The 21954-nt window shown below is 37.3% G+C and overlaps 1 protein-coding gene across 1 annotated transcript in view; it reads right to left on the minus strand.

The window, feature by feature from the left end:
* RYR2 (ryanodine receptor 2) overlaps positions 1-21954 on the minus strand; it is a 6224161-nt gene that overhangs the window by 2729682 nt on the left and 3472525 nt on the right. The window contains exons 42-43 of the mRNA XM_044059048.1: positions 20985-21099; positions 4517-4649 (exon numbers count right to left, since the gene is read on the minus strand). Of these exons, the coding sequence (XP_043914983.1) occupies positions 4517-4649; positions 20985-21099 (248 nt within the window). The remainder of the gene's footprint in view (positions 1-4516; positions 4650-20984; positions 21100-21954) is intronic.

A 21954-nucleotide genomic window follows, 5' to 3' on the forward strand; every position in this document is an offset into this window, starting at 1 on the left:
CTAGCACTAAAAAACATTCTACACAACTATGTCCGAGTCTGTCATTGTGATTCAGTGACCAAAAACTCCTGCCTGTCTACAAACCTATTATATCAACTGGGCATTGTCTGTACTTGTACAAGGTTGATAAGGCCTAGAACTCCTTACCTGCATCCTTCAGGTCAGTACCCTCCCTCCCATCTTTCAAAACCACTCTGAAAGACTTCCAACCTAAAATATGGCTCTATTCTTGCTCAAAACCAGGATAAACTATATTCCTAAATGTGAACAAGTACCTTTTCCACTCCTCATACCTCCCTACTCTCCCTTCTTCACTAACTTTCTTAGTTCTGTCAAATTTTCTTGCCTGACTTTCTCTCTAAATATTTAACGTACCTTTAAATTCTCTACAAACTATTTCTCAAAATATTAAATGACTGCCATATAACTTGTATCAATTCTTAACCAATATTTTTATATTATGTTTATTTTGTTATAATTATTAAACTGCTGATGTTTTTGTTTTATTTTTGAAGACTGTAAAATTATTGTTCTTAAAATGTTTTGTAATAATTTGGAGCTTTTCTCCCCAGGGCTCCAATGAAAATGGGCTTCTACCCAGTTGGACTTTTCTGATAATCAAATGTCAATAAATAAATAAATGTGTAATCAATAAATAAATAAATATGTAACCAATCCCCAGGCTCATTTCTTAAGCCTCTCCAGCATTTATAAGAAGTAATGTGAAAGATTCAGAACAATCTAGTCGGAGTATAAAAATATTTGAATTGACATTGCCATAAAAAAAAAAATCAAAATTTTCTTGATTGAGTACTATATCTGTGGATGGAGAGAATAGTCTGCCAGTCCTTACATGACACTGGGGTCTGAAATTCTTTTTTCCAAATAAACCTAAAATTAGTACTTTTGTCAATCTCAGAATTCACTATATGTAAATATGCCATATTGGTCACACCCTTTTTGGCAGTGATGCCTTAATGAGATAACCCATGTGGCAAAACATAGATAGTCTGCAGGCTTAGTCTTGCAAATGTTAAAACATTTTACTTCATGAAATAAAACAGTTAAAAAAACTATCTTTGTGTTTCATGTGCTTTTAACTCTAATATAAACTGGTCCCAACTAACAGGTATGCTATTATTCACTAACTGAGTCCAAAAACATAAACTTTCACACCTGTTTAACAGCCTTTGAAATAATGGAGTAAGTTGCTTTTGAGAGCTAGATTTCTTTATAAGGGTTAACTATTTCCACCAATCATAAAGAGTAGTCTAATTCAAAACAGCACCCAAGGAGGACATTCTCTCCCCTCCCAGGCAAGTCATACAGATTATTACAATACCCTATGGAATGCAGTAGGATACTTTTCCACTGAGAAGAGTAATCATCCGAATCCAACTGCAGAGCCATCATAAGTGTTACTGCCTGAATGTATTTACTAATGTCAGGGAATCCTAAAACCCCTGATTCTTTGGCAATCAAAAAATTTCCCAGAAAATCCTGTAAAATGACTTTAATGAAGAAATGATAAAAAGTGGACAACAGACTCCAAAATAGCCAGAAGGGCTGTAGTATATTACACATCACTTCTGTTCGGCTCCTGTTGTTGATTTTCCTCCAGAATTACATTATTCCATTATCTTAAAGATTCCTCCTTTAAACAGAGGGAAAGGTTCAACCACTTTCCTAAGAGATCTCTTATTGAGCCCTTCTGCTGACCAGGAGTTCATTGTGTTGGTCAGCACAAGCCTTCTCAGACTGGGGGCCAGTGTTTGAGGCTGACGCCTTTTCCAACCCATACTTTGCTTCATCAGGTAAGAGAAAGGTACAAGTCCCACCAGAATGCCAGACATTAAGTTCAGCTGGTAAAGAAGCTTGAATTTCCATTTGTTCTTTCTGCAAAGTCTTACAACTGATAGAAGACTGTTCTCCTTTGTCAGGCCTCTGGCAAATACTCATTGTCAGTGTAAATCTTGTGATCTAACTATGCAAGCTGTTTTCCAGGCAGTCTAAGAGAGAAGAGAATCCTCTCCTTGCGTGGATAAGTGAAGAAACAGCAAAGCAACAGTCAAAGCCCACTGGTTTACTGTCCTACTGGATAGGAAATCCCAGTGAGCTTTATTTATTAAGCTATCTTTGGCAGTATGCCAGCCCATTCCATTAAATGTTGAGTGGTGAAGAGTATACAATGTTCTGCCTCTGGAGTCTCTTGTTCCTAGGTAAGCGACCCTCAAGGTCAATTAATTTTGCTTCCACATATTCCAGCCCTTCTGCTGTTTGATCATGCTGTTGTTTCATGGTTGTTTTCCTGGATGTCAATCATGGAAAGCATCTGAATGCTCTGTTAGAGCTTCCTCTATGTCCATAATCTTTGCATCTGTTTTGGAAATATATTCTGTGAATGTGCCATTCATTTTCTGGACTTCTAACATTAATCGATCTAACTTTCTGTCCAGATTCTCCATGACAGAAGTATTCCTTGAATTCAGTAACTTGGGGGAGTTATATGGGATGTAAACAGCATGCGTCACTTCTTATATTTGGGACAGAGTATTCTTCAGTTTCTTTGTCTTCCCCTTTGTCACGTGTGAGGGCATTTTCTCATCTCTTCTCCTTTCCAACTTAAAAATATCCGTTTTTAATGACAGAATCCTCAAAAACAGAAAAAAAAGACTTTAAAAATGCCGAGGGTTGGGGAGTGTTTTAAGAACCTACTCTCTCTCACTGCTGCTGGAACTGGAAGTCCCCCTGTATACCGATTCTTAATGATGTAGAATTGTAAGCATCTACCAGGCATGTAGTCTGGGAGAACAGTGAGGAGTCTGGTTAAATTTTCTGTTTCCCATACATAAATCTTTATGTGGATATGGGCTCTGTTACAGTGTAGCAGTATCCTCTGTGAGATATACCTGTCCCTACAAACCATTCTATTGATGCTGCAGACGATTTCTAGATCCCTAGATCGAGTATTTCTGATGCCATTTGACTTGCTCATGTGCATTAAATCCATCAATAATGGGTCAAAGGATGACAAATAGAACATGTCACTTCTACAACTAGTGGGCTTTGGCTTTATTGGCCTGAATGCTGACCACTATTATTGGATTTCATATTTTTTTAATCAAGTTCCACTATTGAAATAAAGATTAGACTTGTAAAAAGTAAAACATCAGGGGCATTCAAAAGCCATGTAGCTGAAGCATTTGTATGCCTTTAACAGGTGATTTGCATATTTTCCCATGAGCCTTCTTCAATGGAAGTTAAAGGTACTACACAGTGAAATCTTCTGCTCAGGGTCTTTAAAGATTCTTGCCTAGATGGCTAAAAGGAGGTGTCAATTCAAAATTCCATGAAACTGACAGTGTGGGACTCTGGAAGTCATACTGTCAATATTACCCTAACCACTAACAATGAGTATCAACATTTTTTATTAAGTTCCTTCACTGATGCAGTCATTAGCTGAAAAGACTAATTTAGTCACTTGGCTATTTTCATGAATACCACTAACTACAGTTAACTCTTTAACAAGATTGAACTTTACACACACAAAAGGAATACAGGCACAACTCTACAGCAATAAATATATCTGCCACACAAGTCTGGAAGTGGACCCGTGCTTGCTGACAGCACTTGTTAGGATAAGTGTCTGCCTAACTCACAGTGAAAAGTCATGCAAATAAATGACTACTATAATTTTAAAGTGAATCTTGAACAATGATCATGACCTCAGGTACCATTGATCTAAAGGGTAGTATACAGGGACAATGCAACCGGAACCTCTGGAGGGAAACATGGTTTTACTTGCTTTTGCCATATGGGGGAAGGAAGCTGAACTGAAATTCTTGTTACTTCTCATGGTAGTTTCTGTATGCATCTCTCTCAAAACATGCCTTGTTTAATTCCCACCATACTAACTGGGACATTCTAGCCAAGAAAACAACACCAAAAACACGTGGGCCACCTAAATCTCCCTGAATCTTACCACATGGTAAACGGATGCAGTAATATTCACTCTATTAAAGGAAGTGCTTACTGGAGACTGCTATGGATTCCAGTCACTAATTCCCTCACACATTGGCATCAGTATGAAAAAAAAAGACTTTAAGGGGTAGTATTTGATGCATGCCACAACATAAGCTTAACATAAACATGTAACTTGGGTTAAAAATGAGAGTTACACTTCTTTCAGAATACTCTGCATAAATCATTAAACAGATGTTTAAAAATTAAAGATAACTTTAAATGTTTCTGCTGAGTTTGGGGAATGTAATAATAATAATAATAATAATAACAATAACAATAATAATAATAATAATAATAATAACAACAACAACAATAATAATAATAATAATAATAATAATAATAATAACAACAATAATAATAATAATAATGATAATAACAATAATAATAATATAATAATAATAATAATAATAATGATGATAATGATAATAATAATAATAATAATAATAATAATAATAGCAGTGATGATAATAATACAACTGTCCTGCATACTTACCAAGCCCAACACTGCTGTTCTCCAGTAAGTAACTTAAGTGGTCAAACATAGCTTTCTGATTCTGCCTGCTTATACGACAGAAGTAACAAAGGAAACGACAGCAGTTAGCCACCATTTTGGGAAAAGCAATTTCCTAAAGGGGAAAAAAATCGTATGTAATATATCTTTATAAAAAATAGTCTCAAAGTAATCTGATTAAGCCAAGGTGGGAAGAGTGTCTCTATAACTAAAGAAAATTGTACAGTGTGCATCCCGCATGAACAAACAAACAAATCACTCAATAAACACATTTTTTATTTTAAATATAATTTAATGTGCAATATAAAATTAAAATCTTCCAGATTAAATTGCATATGTAAACAAACATGCAACACCACTACACAAATGACTGCAAAATAAATGGAAGCAATAATTTTAAAATTAGATTTGAACCATGATCCACTCTTATAAAAAATCATCTAAAAAAGGTATTTTTTTCGAGGAATGCATAGGAGGGTTTCTACTTACTTAGGGAGATGGGAAATACAAACTAGGCACAAAACAGTCAATGCCTTGGTGCCTAATAACAAATCTGTCACTTCACTTACATGTCAAAAAAAGCAAAGAAAAGTCATCTCATGGTGACAGATGTCCTGCAGATAAATTGGCCTCTGTTACTGCGAGAAACAACCGTATCAGATAATTTGATTTGAGGTTTGATAACACAGTAGCAATCAATTCAGTTCATAAGACACATGGGAACACTGGTGGATCTTAGACAAACTGCAATGAACTTGTATGCAGTACTCCTTATGCTTTGCAAGTCCTGAAGTTCAACATCCACTAATACTAAGTACACGCTACTGTAGTAACTGGGAGACAAACACATCAGGAGCATAGATCATCTCTGAAAGGACTCTTTGGTAGATTAAGCATTTAATCCTGGCAATAATTTTAAGTTGGAAGAAACAAAGTCCTGACCACTGAGCACAACCAGTCTTTAATTATCAAGTAAAAGACACTGTATCGCCAGGCTAGGGCCATTCCCTGCTGTATCTCAAGGAAAATCTACCTCAGTAACAAGTGAAGGGAAAAATCTGAGACACTACTCATCCCTGTAATGAAAACACATTTGCACTTCTCCCATTTTCTGGTATTTAATATCAGGCTGTCTGTAGCCAGACTGTACTTTGGATACTGACACTGGGACTGTTAAGCAATGATACAGTGAACAATGACTCTGGCAAACAGAATCCAGGGCCTTAGTGTATGAAAGCAAAATCTTTGATCAGCTCTCTGCTGTCCGTACTACTTGTAGCTCAGTAAGCTCACAGTGCCTCATCCTGAGATGAGCCTGCTGATCAGACATGAGACAATACTAAAACCACCGGCTCTTTGATTCAGAAGAGATAGATGCTGCTCCCTGATTACACACAGGGGATGGAGGGAGCATAGGCCATAGTAGGAAATGATGTCATCGGTCAATACTTAGGGAGAAGAATAATTGTGACTGTTGCCAGATTTCAGGGAAAATGCTGCTAGCAAGTGAAAGACTACATGTGTGCTGCAGTTGAGTTGCAGAAAACATGCTACATATCCAAGATCCTTTGGTTATAGCCTACCAGGAATGCGGCTGTCATATACAAATAGCCTTTTTAGGAGTGAACTAATGGTTGTCAGAGGAAGTGTATGAAACTTGAATTCAGTTAGGAAGATGACTTGAGACAGGCTACATGTAAGGATTGGTGGGAGGTAGAGTTGCGACCCTTTCAAATGCCCAAAATGGGACATTTTTGAACAAAAGTCACATTTTGCCTGGCAAAACATACCCTCAGCCAGTACAAAGTTCAGCACTTCACTTTTTTGTCTAAATAAAGGTTTATTCTTGTAGCATTTTAGTTGCTTACTCTGTTTCTTATAACATTTAGGTGTTTCAGATACAGAATAACTGTTTTATGCAACTATTATATAAAATATAGGAAATATTTTTATAGTAAAATCTCAGGACATTTGCCATTTTTTCAAATTTTTTGCAGGACACAACTGCCCAAATTGGGACTGTCCCTTGCAAAGTGGGACAGGTGAAAATCCTAGTGGGAGGTGAAGAAATAACACCGTAAAGCCAGAAAGCAGAGTAGGTAGTGAAAATCTGAAGAGGGATACATGGGTGGAAGAAAAGGTTCTGAGTATATCACAAGATATGTTGTTTTACTTTAGTCCCCTGACAGAGAGAAAGCTGAAGAACTGAACGATAAGAAATTGGAAAGTTTGTAATTTTCTGACTAAGAGGATTTTGCAACTTTAAACTGATCTTAGAAGAAGTATTCACGTTTATTTAACTCAGGGTGTCCAGTTTAATAGGCTGCTGGTCTTCTTGTAAGCTTATTTAGCTCAAGGCCTCTGTTTTGGGGAGTATCAAATTATTAGGGAAGAAGATGGGAAGGCTATGTGTTTCACTGGTGCTGGAGGGAAGCCACATATCCTGTAGATATTGATTTTCATCCTAACATCTGGTACTTGAAATTAAAAATAAATCTTCTCAAACTACTAGAATAATAATGAGCAATTTAAGAAATAATGCTGGAAACTGCGTACCTTATCCATGCCTCCTAATCTCAGCATAATAGCTATCAACATCTTAGGTCACCTACAACAATGGATAAACTGATTTCCTAAGGTAGGAAAGTATAACTCATGCAATCCTGTTATCGCTACAAAAAAAAATGGCAGCAACACAACTGTAGCCATGATGAAACTAAAGTTAAATTAAACCAGATGATGTCACTAGCAATGAGACCTCTAATGGCGGTATTACCAACTAAGAATGTTAGACGGATGGCCTTCCAAATTTCTGACAGGAAACTACCATTTCATTATCTCAATGAAAGGAGAAGATTTCCTGAGCTGAATAGAAACTGCAGTACCAGACCTTTAAAATGCAGATTACACAATTATTGCTACTGAACTTGTGACCCAGCCCTCAGTTACATATAAAATAGTCTAAGGTTCAAGCCATATTTGCCAGGGTCTGGGATGGGGCTTTCATTACATTTGGCTTCCCTGTAATATCATGGAATCTTGTCAGGAACGGGACTTAAGAGGATTTAATGACTCCAGATGTGGTAATAGCTTTTGGTCCAACAGTTTGACATTTTCCTTAGGGCATGTTGGGCAAGATATGACCAGAATGGAATTTATAAGGTAGATGCAAGTTCTTTAGACTTTTCCAAAGTAAGAAAGTAAACCATCAGCCATGATTAGGTACTTCAAAAGGGATGAAATGCAAGACAGTCATACTCATTCTCTCCTGTGCTCTTCTGAGCAGCCACGAAACATTGCAATCTACAGTATATAACTGCTCATTGTTTGTGGCACTCAAGCAACTAGTAAAAGGAATACAATGCAATGTTTTACACTAACTGCATATCCTCAGATAGCAGATTCTCATAATCATTTGAACATCTGTGTTAACTGAGAATAATTCTGAGATATGCAACAACTGGAAGAAACAGAAGGTATATCCGTATACTAGGAAAAAGAGATAAAGACCAAAAGTTCTACCTTTTAAACTATATGTGACATTATACTGCAATCTTGAATCTATTGCACTTCACACATCTGGACCATTCCAATTCATTAATGGAGCTCAGATGGCACTACATTAGAAAAGGAGCTTTTCTGAGCACATTGTCAAATCTGACTAGTGCCATGGGTTTTTACTTAATGACTCAAAGAGCAGTGTTTGTTTTCTTAAATGAAAAGATGCTCAGTACAAGAACATATATACACCAAGTGGTGGTAAAGAAATTACAGAATGAATTTATCTGCCAAATGCTGTTAAATGCCAGAACCCCCCACCCCCATAAACCTAAACTGGATAAAACAAGTCATCAGATATTGAAAAAAAATGTTTGTGTGTGACACACACACACACACACACACACACACACACACACACACAGACACACATACTGTTTGGGTGGCTGTACTTCAAACAGTGAACCTCAAAACATCAATCTGACATGATCGATACTCAAAAGAACACAAAAATAAATAAATAAACATATAAATAAATCAAATAAAAATAGAATTCACATTTTTTTGCAGGGGCAAGCTCCCTTGCAACCTCAATACCCACCAAGTGATTACATATACCAACTCTGAGATTGCACAAGAGTGGGAAAAGGGCAACTGTTCAGCAACTTCCCTGGCAGAAGAGATCAAATAACTGTTTAATCACTTCCGCTATAAGTAAATGTTTGATATTATGAATGTTCAGCTATATGAAATCCTTCCATATATATCTGTATCTATGTATATATATATATATATATATATATATATATATATATATATATATATATACATATATGGGAGTGCCTTCTATGTGGAATCTGCATGTCCTCCCCGCAGTTTGGTACCATTTGAAAGACATGCGTGCGTAAATGGGCATGCCTTCGTTGAAGGTTGAGCGTCGAGCTAGCACCTCGGCATTTTGTAAAAAATCTACTGCCAATCATTAGCGGACCGGAGTTCCGCTGTGGCGACCCCTTACTGGTAAAATCCGAAAGACCAACAACAACAACATATACATATATCTATGTATGTGCATATACACACACACACACACACACACACACACACACACACACACACACACACACACACACACACACACACACACATAAATATGTGGAGGAGAATTTTACAGACCTCATCAAGACATAATCATGAGATATAAAACATAAAACTGTAGACTAGGGCTACCAATAAAAACTAAAGAAAAAGAGTGGTCATCCTACACCATGCAACTGAATCATTTTCAGAAACACTACACATTCTGAATAGGAAACTGCATAGCAGCGCCTTCATCAGTTTTAAATGTAAATGAAGATCCTAAAAGGTACTCAAGGAGTTTTGAGATTGAAATTATTTCTAAGCGACAAAGCGAGAAAAAAAACATATTCTGGGATGAAGTCAAATACATTGCAAGGTGTTGTGTAACTTGGGTGGTCTCAACATTCTTGATATAAGATTCAAGTTTAACTTTGTTTATTGATGTTTATTACTGGACAGTCTGTAAAGAATCACCACAGCCACTACAGTAAATGGCTGTAAATCTAGAAGGTTGACTAGCACTGCAGGAAATGAAGAAACAATAGACCTTACGAATGTCAAACATGCACAGTATGCAGGTAAGAGACTAAGGAATGTCTTGTGTATTTTCATGCACGGTTTCTATGATAAATTTTCAAAATGTACCATTAGCTCAATTAGAATCCCCTAGGAGTTAATGCTTTTAGCCTTTTCTTTGCTCAGTTCACTGCACTTATCTGTGAAGGCAGAAAAGTGTTGTGTATTCTACTGGATGCAGCAGTCCAAGTTTTCTTTAAATCAACATTTTATTAACTGCTGAAAGGAGACAGTACAGTTGTGTAAGCTGAACTTACCATAACAGTAGTTGTTTGAAAGATCACTGCTGCAGTCACCTTAGCTATATGGGCTACATCCTGCATAGGATACAACAGCCAGACAGCTTCGGCAACTTCACGCATCTTTGATTCATCCAAACTGACAGTCAGCTGGAGCTGAGTTGACCAAAAGATGCTAAGCTCTTCAAAGATTTTATGCCAACAGAAAGAAGGAAGCTGAGCTCTGAATGGACAGTGCTAGGAAGAACAGAAAATAAATGTCCACACTCTGGTATACACAACACACCAACATGCAAGGAGGATGGAAGGAGGCAGGGAACAGCTCCTGTAGCATAATCATTCAAACATCTACTGGTATGGTAAGTTTACTTATACAACTGCACTATGTTTATTTATTTATTTGTTGACATGTGATTACCAGGAAAGTCAGAATGGGTAGATAACCATTTTCAGCAGTGGCTCAGAGAGAAAAGCTCCAAAGCATTACAAAAACATTTTAAGAACAATAATTTTACAATCTTCAAAAATAATACAAAACAGCTACAGTTTAAGCTACAATTTAAATCATTTTTACAAATTAGACGATGCTGAAAACATTGGGTAAGAATAAATACTACTTATATGACAATGCTTTAATATTCACAGAAGCCAGTTCATTCAGAGATTCAAGCTAAGTTAGTATAATGCAAACAGGAATTACAACATGATGTAAGGAAAAAACAGGGTTATGGCATATTTAGGAAGTGAGCCAGACGAGAGAAGTTGATTGAATTAAGGAGGTAACCAAGGAATGGAGAGTAGGGAAGTGTAAGGTATGAATAGTACTTATTCATATTTAGGGGTATAGTTTATGCTGGGGTTGAGCAAGAACACCACCAGATTTTAGCCAGGAAGTCTTTCAGAGTGGTTTTAAAGGCCTGGAAGGAGGATATTCACCTGATGAAACAGTTAAGGAGTTTGAGACCTTAACAATATTGTATGAGTGCAGAACATGCCCAGTAAATTTGATAGGTTTATGAACAGACAGGAGTTTTTGGCCATTGGATTTAAATAACTGATTGGAAACATTGCTGTGCAGAATAGTATTTAGTGCAGGACAAGCAGATGGATGCTGGATAATTTTAGTTTTAATGAATTTATGCGTTTTAGTGCTATCCAGTGGTGGGCTCTGAAAGGGATCTATGCTAAAAATGTAGCCACTTTATTACAGCATTGTGCAAGGTTTGATTTTTGTAATTCCTAGAAGTCAACAAATGTAAAATAAATAAATAAATAGTAAGAATGGCAGTACCATTAAGTAGGGACGGAAGGAGGTAAGTAGTGGCAAGTGTAGTTTTAGTTGCACTGGTGAGAAAGTTTTTAGCTCTGTAAAACATCCCTAGGTTCTGGTGTGTTTTTTATGCAGTTTTGTATATTCAACTCAAATTTAAGATTATCATCCACTACCATTCCTAATAATTTGCTATGAGACGTGACATAACTGGTTGCATTACTGAATTTTAAATTTTGTTTTTTGTTGAAAGAGGGATTTGGAGAAAAAAGTTGTAGTTCTTTTTTGGGGGGAGTGAGCTTGAATTGTGGATTACAAAGCCATTTTTCAGTGGCTGTTAAAATTTCCTGAGTATTTTTTTGGAGATGTGTCAAGTTGTCTGGTGTGCATATAAGAATGGAGTCATCTGCATACTGTATTAGGTAGGCCTGTTGTGTGGATGGGTTGTGAGAAGGGGACCAAGAATAGAGCCTTCTGGTACACTGGTGGTGACTACAAGATATGGAGAGAGAGTGGAGTGATATTTTACTGACTGATACCTGTTGTACAGAAAACCTTTGACCCATAGAAGGGTAGGCTGAGAAAGACCTATTGAGGACATCTGAAGTAGAAGGCTTTAGAAAAGTCTAGAAACAAGAGGGAGACTAGTTTGTCATTATCAATAGCTTTACTGACAGTATCTATAATGATTAGAAGTGCAGTGTTAGTACTATGGAGGAGGGTGGAAGTCATGCTGTGTGGGGGATATGAGTCCTTCCTGCAGGACATAATTTAGAAATTGTTTATGAATATGTTTTATCAAGTATTTTGGAGAGGAGGGAAAAGACTGCTACAGGTCTAAAGTGAGTAATGTTTGTTGAATTTCCTCCTTTGTGTAGAAGGACAATAAGTGATTTTTTTTTCCAGCAAGAGGGAACAAGGGATTCCTGAACTCATCTGTTTATAAGGATTGAGATGAGATAGGCATGCTATTAGCTGCTATTTTAAGGTACTCACTTGAAAGGTCATCAGCTGAAACACAGCATGTTTTAAGTTTGTTTAAGAGTAGTTTCAGATTGGATATGGTACAATTTGAAGGAAAAAGTGGATATGGTGTCATGTGGCTGTTGGGCAAGGTTGGGATTGGATGCTGGGGAATTCTTAGTTAGGAGTGCTATAACATCTATGAAATAAGAGCTGAAATCTATTGCAGTTTCAAGTGGTGAGTTATTGGGAGAGGGGTTACTGTTGAAGTTTTGCTGGGATGGAAGACTTCTTTAATTGCATAACCAGAATTTTTTAGGGTTGTGTTTACTATTGTTCTGAAAGTTATGAATATTGATCACTGATGCAAAAGCATTAGTTATATGGGTAAATTACCTAGCTTACTTCATTTTGGAGGTGGCAGGAGAAGGGTCCAAGAAGGCCTGGAGAATGGTCCTAGCAAAACCTGATCTGGACCTAGGGAAGAAATCAAGCTTGTTACGTCTTGTAAACATACGTACAGAGGACTAGAACTGAATCATTCAAGAAAGCCATAGATGAAGCCAAGGCCCTGGTAGAGAGGGTCCTGACCCAGCTTTGAATAGTTTTGTTGTTTGAGCATAACCAATGGTAATAGCCTGAGACAATCATTTGGAAATAGTCTGTTTTGACACAAGTTGTCCCTTCTTCTTACCTTCACAAGAAATAAACAATTGATCCAAAGATCTGAAAGATTTAGTTCTGTCAAGCTTGTACCTCAGTTGTCTGTGGACATCCAAGGTATGGAATATCATTTCCTCCTCATTTTTAAGTGCAGGAAAGAAAACTTGGAGAGGGATAGTTTGGCTTAAAGTAAACTTGAATATCATTTCAGGCACAAAAAACGGACTGGTTCTCAAAGAAACCCTGTCTGTGTAGAAAATGAGATAGGGATGACTCATCATAAGAGCTTGCATCTCGGACACCCTTTTTGCAGAAATTACAGCCATCAAAAACTGTTTTCCATATTAAGAATTACAAGTCAGTCAGGTTAGCTAATTCAAATGGAGCAAATGTTAACTTTTCTAACAAGAAATTAAGATCCCATGGTGGGGCCATATATTTTCTTGGAGATATCTTATGCAAACAATTTTGACATGAGACTGCATTGAGAGAGGAGGATCCATGCACAGACATACTGAAATGGTTGATAAATGAACCTTGACAGAGGAGTAATAAAGGCCACAGGGTTGTAACTCAGACAAATATTATAAAACCAGAGAACAATTATACCTGAATGGGTGCTGTTTGTGTTGTTGGCAAAACCAGAAATTGTTATCCATTTATTAATTTATGATTCTCTAGTAGCAGGCTTTCTTGTCTCCATTAGTACCTGCTGTGCATCCTCAGTAAATAGTACCTAAAGGGAATTAAGACCCTATCATCCAGGAAGTCATCTGAAACTGATTAGCTTGGGGTGTATGAAACACCCCTGACCTTTTGTAAGTGCATTCATTCTGTAAGGAAGCTTGCGGTAATTGCTCCAGGCTATTTCCAAAAGAAAGGAGAACCACTGTTGCCTGATCCAGAAGGCAGTCACTACAGTGATCTTGTGGAATTCCTTCTGAATCATCAGAAGTACCCTGAATATCAGTGGGAAGGGTAGAAAAGCATACAGGAACTTTTCTGCTAAGGAAAAGAAAAGGCATCTGCATTTCTGGCCTTCGTGCATGGAGTCCTAGAGCAGAATCTTGACAATTGATTGTCCACATATCAGATTTTGAAAGACCCCCCATGATCTAGCTTCATTTCGTATGGATCTGCCCTTCTTCTGCTCAGGTTGTCAGACACACAGTTTTGCTCTTGCAGAATGTATGATGCCTGTGCAGTAAGACTGTGTTGTGAAGTTATATCCCGAGCTAACATGACTAGTCTGAAAAGGGAGTATGTCCTTGCTCCCCCTTGCTTGTTGATGAACCACACGACTGTGATATTGTCTGTAACAACTTGAAGAGGTTCTGGGGGCCAAAGATGATTCTGAGAGTTGAGTGCCTTGACCAGGGCAACCATCTGTTTTACATTTATGCTCTTGCATCTGTCCTTGTTGTCCCAAACACCTTGCACTTCTACCCCTGCTGAAACTACTATACCAGCAAAGTCCAAGTTGTCTGTGGTGACTGACTGCTTTCAAACAGGGAGGGAGAAGGGGAAACCAGGATTTAGACATATTTACTGTCTCCAACAAGTGGCTTACCATTTGACAACCTCCTGCACTGGGATTTGAAAAGACAAAGGATGTTGGTACTAGGACCAGAGAGACTTCAGATACCATTGTATCTTTCTCATGTAGAGTCTTGTCAAGTATATCATGAGAATCATAGATGCCATGAGACTGCCAAATCCTGAGGTATTCTTTCACAGTAACTGAAATCTGAGATGAAAACCCTAGAAATAGATCTAGGTATAGATCTATGTTTTCCTAGGGAAGAAAAGCTCTTTAAGCTGAGGTGTCTAGCTGGAACACAATTCTGTGTGAAGGAGTCAAAAAAGACTTTTGAGCGCTCTCTTGGAACATCAGCTTGTTTAAGAGATTTCTCTCTCAAGTGAGAGTTTCCTGACACTTTGAAAAAGGATCTGCAAAGATAAGCAAATTGTCTAAATACAGAAAAAATGTGAATGCCCCTGTAGCCTCCAATCAGCTATAATAGGAGCTGGAGCTAGATATTTTGTGAACAATCTTGGTGCAGTGAATAGTCCAAAGGGTAAGGTATATAACTAATAATGAGATCCAAACACAAAAAAACTGTTATAAACACACAAATCCTTAATAAACAGCTGACATCTGGATGAATATGGATGTTATAATAATCATTTTTATAAATCTAGTGTTAACTTGAAATTTGAATAAGGAATAAAGGGTAACAAGCTGTGAAGTTAGATTATTTTGAACTTGGGCACTATCACAAACAGGTTTAGGAAAGAAACTGGTCTCCAAACATTTTCTTTCTTTGGATCTAAAATATCCTTGAAAAAAACTTTCTTCCACCTGGAAAGGAGGAACTGGCACTACCATTCCCTTGGACAGCATGTGACGAAGGACAAAAGGAAACAAATGAGTCACATCTGGTGGGTGAGAAATTATCCCCTGGAAAGTAGCGATTTCCTTCCACTGTCATCTGTAACCTTGATGAATGACCTTCAGAACCAATTTATGTGACACTATCTGTTGCCAAAGAGTAAAGTGGAGATTCAAACTTTCTGGAAGAGAATGGGGGCTGCCTGGGCGGGAGGGAGGTACAAGGTCCCTTGAACAGTCGTTCTGACTTATTGGACTGTCCTTAGCTTTGGGTGTTTCTTTAATTCTATTTTGAACCAATTACCATTTCTTCTTAAATGTCTGTTTATTTGCACTTTTTGAGATGGTTTATTTTATTTTATTTTATTTATGTATTTTTTTTGCCAACATTGTATGATGGGTTAGAGAATCCCTTAGAAAATTTGGAAACGGAAGGCTGAAAAAATCTTAGACATTCCCTGGATTAATTTACACCAACTTATACCTTTCCATGGGTGCCCGCAGGCAGGTGCAAGGGGGTGTACTTGCACCCCCCTGGAACTGGCTGGCCGGGAGATTGGATTTTCTTTAAATTAAAACAAAAAAAGTTTTTTTTTTTTTTTTTTTTTTTTTTTAACCTTTGCTTTGCGTCCAGTCACACAAACGCAACAGGTCAGTGGCGTAGCTAGCAGGGGGCGAGAGAGACAGTATGCCATTGGCGGCACTTTTGTGACTTTTAATAGTTTAAAAAATAACTGTTTTTTAAGGTCGCCCTTTAAATGCAGCCCCACAGCATGCTGTACTTCCAGTCCAGTCACCTGCATCACGTCTTGCGTGCGTTGTGGATGTCCTGTCCGCCATGGAATTTAAAATACAGTTTGCTTTACCTTTTCCAAGGAGTTTTGCTGTTTTGGATTATTCACCAAGTAAGGGGAGTTTTCTTAGTGTGTGCCGACCGATCAAGTAAGGGGAAGTTAGTTTTGCTTGCTGTTCATTCAAGTAAGGTAGGTAGGTCTGTTATCATACACAACTTTTAAGTAACTTAAAGCAAAGATTTGACATAAATGATAAAATATGTATGTGGAAGAAAGGATTTTCTTTTTGAATGCAAGGGTCTTGCAGCAGTTAAGTTATATTCTTGCAAAAAGTACTGGCTGTATGCAAATGCACTTAATCTCTTGATATAGTCCAGCGTCATACTAGTTAATACTGATAATATAAGGTTCCCAAAAATAATTTGTAATTTATATTTTGACATGATATCTGACTCTGATCAATATACTGTACTTAGTTTAAAGTCAATTTGAGCATTATTTTTTTTCCATAGATAGTTTTGCTTATTATATATGTGGAGATTTGTTGCATCTAATTGATTTTATGCTAATAAATGTGTTCATGCTAGAGTCATCTGGTTTCTTATCCAAGTATGACTTACACTGATAGTTCTCAGCTATATAGTATTGTGGTGATATTGATAGAAGACAATAACATGTTTCATTTTTGCCAGTAATAGTTATTCCTCATTTTGCTATAGCACATTTTCACTGCACTCTGCTGACGTATCATCTAAACTCTAAGGCTGGTACTTTAAAAGCATTGATGGCAGCAGTAATTTTATTTTTATTTACTAACCTACTAAGCCCACTGACAATAAAGACTTAACAATAATTAACTGAAACATAAATGATTAGTTGACTTGACAGACTAAAATGTACTTACAAAAAGGACAGTGCATGTCAAGTCCACCAAGACATGTTCAGAATTACTTATCTGCATCTAACCACCACAACTTTTGTGTCATACTGCTATATGCCCAGCTTTTGTATTTTTGGAAAGTTAAGATTATTCTATCCTTTACTGAGACATTAGCGTGCAGCATACTTCTGGCAGAATCTTAACTACACTTACTCTTGAAGGCATATGAAAGGACTGAGAGAAGGTTATATGATATAGTGATTGGTCACTTCATTCAGGAATGCCAGTTTTAAACTTTTAGGATGAATTAGAATTGAGAGGCTGCTTGCTCTGAAGCCTATTTAACAGCACATCCTGTTGTTCTATCAATTTTCTATGTTCATGAGAGGAATATTTATGTTCTGTCCCTATTTATTTTAGACTTTGTCCAGATTTCTTGCACTAAGAGGTTGAGGTGTGTATGTGTGTGTGTCTGTGTCTGTCTGTATAAGAGGGAGGTAGCATACCCCTCAGCTCTGTCCAGGTTTTTGCAGAATGTCCAGAGTTTTGTCCCATATTCCTCCTAAAATGGATTGAAATTGCTAAATAATGACAGACATTTGAGTTTTAGATGTCATATACTTTAGAAAAATGCATACTAACACAAATCCTGTTATTCTATCAATTTTCTATGTTCATGAGAGGAATATTTATTCTCTGTCCCTATTTATTTTAGACTTTGTCCAGATTTCTTGCACTAAGAGGTTGAGGTGTGTGTGTGTGTGTGTGTGTGTGTGTGTGTGTGTGTGTGTGTGTGTGTGTGTGTGTGTGTGTGTGTGTGTGTGTGTGTGTGTGTGTGTGTGTGTGTGTGTGTGTGTGTGTGTGTGCCTGTGTGTGTCTGTGTTTAGTAAATGGAATCACTATTGTGGTATAGAATTCTAAGGCAGTGTTAGTAGCACAGTAGGTAGCATACTTGCATCTTGATGCTGAGGGCTGAAGTTTTGACTCCCACAGAATGTAGATTTGTATTTTAAAGGTGTGGGGTGCTGCATTCCTGAGTATGCCCTCCTTTGGATGAGTTGCCTAGTAACTATGATCCTGCTTTTCAGCTTGCCACCCATTCCCTATTGCAATTACCAGCTTACCATTTTTTTATTGCAATGTAGGAAATGTATTCTTCAAGAGCAGCAAGCACTGAATTTGTAGATGAAACACTGAACTATAGTTGTTTTCTAGCAACAACTTCATTAGTTTCACATCTCTTTTTAATGTGGAATTATTCAGATGACTTTTACTTTTGCAGAGATTGTACATATTGACTGATACTGGTGGACTGTAATGAGAGAAGTTTGAGTGGCCTTTTATGGTTGAAATGTTCTCACTTGGGCAGTTTGTCATTATTGGTTCATATGTTTCATTGCTTAAAGGAAAAATGTTCAGAAGTGTAAATTTAAAACACACTGTTAACAAGTGGTGCTGTATTATACAAGGGATATAATTCGATTAGTATATAGTATAATTAATACAGTCAGGAATGTAAATCAAAGAACTTTTGCATGGTTCTAAAAATGTGTGCAAGGACCCTATGATTTGAAAACAGCCCAAAGGTAAACTTGCCCTGCCACTGGCCACATGCATTTTCTTTGAATGTGGGTTTCAATGCTGTTTCAGTGAATGTGGGTTTCAAAGATAGAGAAGTTTTAATGCTAAGTCTGTTTTCATTGTAAGACTATTGCTTTGTTTAGGTTTAGTAAATATCTGTCAGTGTTTGTGCTATAAAATTTGAAATAAAATTTGTAAATTAAATCCAAATATCTGTAATCATTGTAGAAGTAAAGCATAAAACAGTATGCACACTGAGAAATTTGAACAATGTTTATGACAAATAGGGAGAAACAGCCAAGTAATGGGACACTGGAATGGCTGCGTGGGGGAGGTGGGGCTGTGTGAGTGGAGGGGGTGGGGCAGGGCTCTAGGTTTCCACCCTCCTGTAAAAAATCCTGGGGGCTCCCTTGCACCTTTCATAGCATTTTTTTATTACTTCTGCAGCAGAAAAAGCAAAAAATAAAACTTGATCCAAAGAAGAATAATCTAAATGTTTAACAGCAGTAGGATTAACTAAAGTTATAGTTTCTTGGTCAGGTTTGGGAATAGTGTATAAAAACTTAAAAGACCGAGGAACTTTATATATTCTATCTGCCTTGCTGACTATCATGAAAACTGCAGGCTGTGACACACCCATCCTCCAAAGCTAACAGAGCTAGAGTAATGGTTCAAGATTCTGGAAATTCCATCTGCAAAAGCTCACAGTATTTTCTGAGGGACTGAAAAATCTCAGTGTTCTCCCACTGAAAACACTGGCACATTCTGGAAAGAGTCTCATAGGGAGAATCAGAAACTGAGCTACTCCTACCTTAGGAAATTTGAGGAGTAGTAGATGCATTTTAGTATTCTGTTTCTTTTTGGCAGGAGAAATGGGGCCAACAGTATTATTAATGACAGCAATAGCCTCTCCGGGAATCGGTACAACATTCTGACAAAACAGGGAAGCTTTCCCTGTTCTCTCTCTCCCAGGACCAATAGGAGTGGCTCTTCCTTGTCCAGTGAGGGGACAACAACAGCCACAGAGGATGTGGTTAACCCCTGGTCCATAGAGGCTATAGGTGCTATACTAGTGCATTCTAAGGCAAAAAATGATTGGGTTGAAGAACAAACAATGGCCACAGCAGAATCACACACCAGTGGCTGAGGCAAATTGCTAGCCTGCTGTGGTGGCAAAGGCTGGTTGCTTAACTTTTTCTGTTTGTGGCTGGAAGAAAGACTGTCCTTGGGACGGATAGCTTGTCTCACAATCAATCCAGAAGTGGTGCCTCTTTCCCATGGAAAAAAAAGTAGCAAAATCTGGTAAAACATGAAGTCTTTAAGACACTTTTTCCACATAAAAACACTTTGCCAACTCCCAAAAGTAAAATAAACACGATTTCTCTACCTAAAAATTGTTTTTCAATTACTTTAAATCAGGAAACAAGTGGCTGTCATTTGAAAGTATAATACAATCTCATGACACTCCATTAAAACACAAACTCCTAGTTTAAAATAACTTCACTGAGCAGGAAGGTATTAATAAACAAACAAAAGTAACTGTAAAATCAAAAATATCCAGGCTGTAATCCAAAAAAAGGGTTGTCTATCTGTAGTACATGTTTTTCAGTGCTTTCGGCTATACACAACTTGTACTACAGATAGACAACCATTTTTCTGGATTACAGCCTGGATATTTTTGATTTTACAGTTGTTTTACTTTCTGGGTGTTTTTAGGATTTGATTAATAAGCAAACAGTTTTTAGTGGAAGGTTTTTCCCCAAAGGGAACTTATCTCCCCAGCAAAGGAATGGGACAAGCCAAATGTTGATCCTCAAAAGGCTCAGAGGAGTGTACATTTAGGCGGCAGGAAAGCTCTGAAGGGCATGGTGCCAAAATCTGCCTTTTTAGTCAGCTCAACCTGAGATGACTGACAGTTTAGATGTGTGGAAGGTGCCCCAAAGCTTTGGAAGATGGCTGTTGTATCCTATGTAGGATATATCTCATGTAGGATATAACTCATATACCCAAGACTACTGCAGCAATCAGTATAATGAACATAGTATTGTTATTGCACAGTACAATGTTCTGAATATATCACACCTGAGTCTTGCTTCTAGCACCTCAGAAATGTGATTTTAACTTAACTGGATTAGCTTTCTGAATATGATATCTGTTAATAGCTGAATCATATCTTTGACTTTGCATTTTGTGCAGGAAACATTAACCCTAAAGCAAATGAAGTACAAACTTTACAATACTGTTTCATTCTTCTGCAATAATTCAAGACCTGGAAGAACAATTAATATAACTCCCCCTCTGCTTAGCTTTGAATCAAACTCACATATTTCTGTGGGGTGGTGAAGTAAAAACCTATGACCATTACATGGCAGCTTAACCGGCGACACGGCAGTAAAAGTCACTTTCATCTTAATCACAATGCAGTTTTTATTAAATCAGATGACATTAGCTAGCAGCTATACTCATACCACAATGAACAAATGCTGAAAGAAACATGTTTGATGTATAAATTACCTTTGACTCCCCTCCACCAAGAACATTCACCATGACCTCCATCACAGTCTCGTGCATTCCCAAGGCCCGCATTAAGTTAGGATGCTGGTAGAAGACTTTATTATTCATTATGTCCCTAAACAAAATGCAGAAGAACTTCATTTTAGTTAACATTTTATATGTCTATGGCAAATCTTCATTAAAGTCTCATAATGAATAAACAAGAAATCAAAAGAAATTCTTCAAGAGTGAGCTGCTATGTGCTCTGTCGTTTCTCACTAGTGAAAGAACAGTATTTTAATTTTCTTTCACTTTTCCATTACTCACCATATAACTACTAACTTCATATTATATTATTATTTATTTATTCACATTTGTTTACCGGGAAAGCCCGACTGGGCCCAGGAGACCTGTGGAGATAAGCTCCAAAGTATCATATTTAATGCAATCAATATTTACAGTAACAAATTTTACAATGAGGTTTCAGTGAGTAGATAGCATAATAGTATAATAAAATTTGCATTGATATTCACAGACATTACAATTTATAATCCTTGTACTGAAACTTTACAGAAAGAAATGTGTATCAGACAGGTAGGAGTAATTTAAGAAATATAATAGAGTGAGGTATTAGAGGAGACAAGCAAGTCTGAGTGTTAACAGAGAAGTTGTGATGGAATAGTAATTCAGCTGTGCTAGTTAGATGTAGGCATAGTAGTTTAAGAAGTAAAACAAAGTAAGGTATTAGAAGGTGATAAGCAGGTTAAGTGATTTAGTTCTTTAATGGGAGGTATAAGAAAGGTAATGAAGGGTGTTAGAGAGCTGTGTCCCAGATGAGGAGCAGGGACAAAGCCTGGAGGCAGAGAGGAAGTCTTTTAGTAATGGTTTGGAAAGATGAAGGTGTGTGACAGACCTGACTGATACAGTCATTGTATTCCAAGTTCTAGCTGCACTATTGGAGTAGAGACTGCTCTTTATGGCTTGTAGGTGG

Source organism: Protopterus annectens, chromosome 1.part2, assembly GCF_019279795.1.
Source record: "Protopterus annectens isolate FY-2018-M chromosome 1.part2, PAN1.0, whole genome shotgun sequence".
Lineage (NCBI taxonomy): Eukaryota > Metazoa > Chordata > Ceratodontiformes > Protopteridae > Protopterus > Protopterus annectens.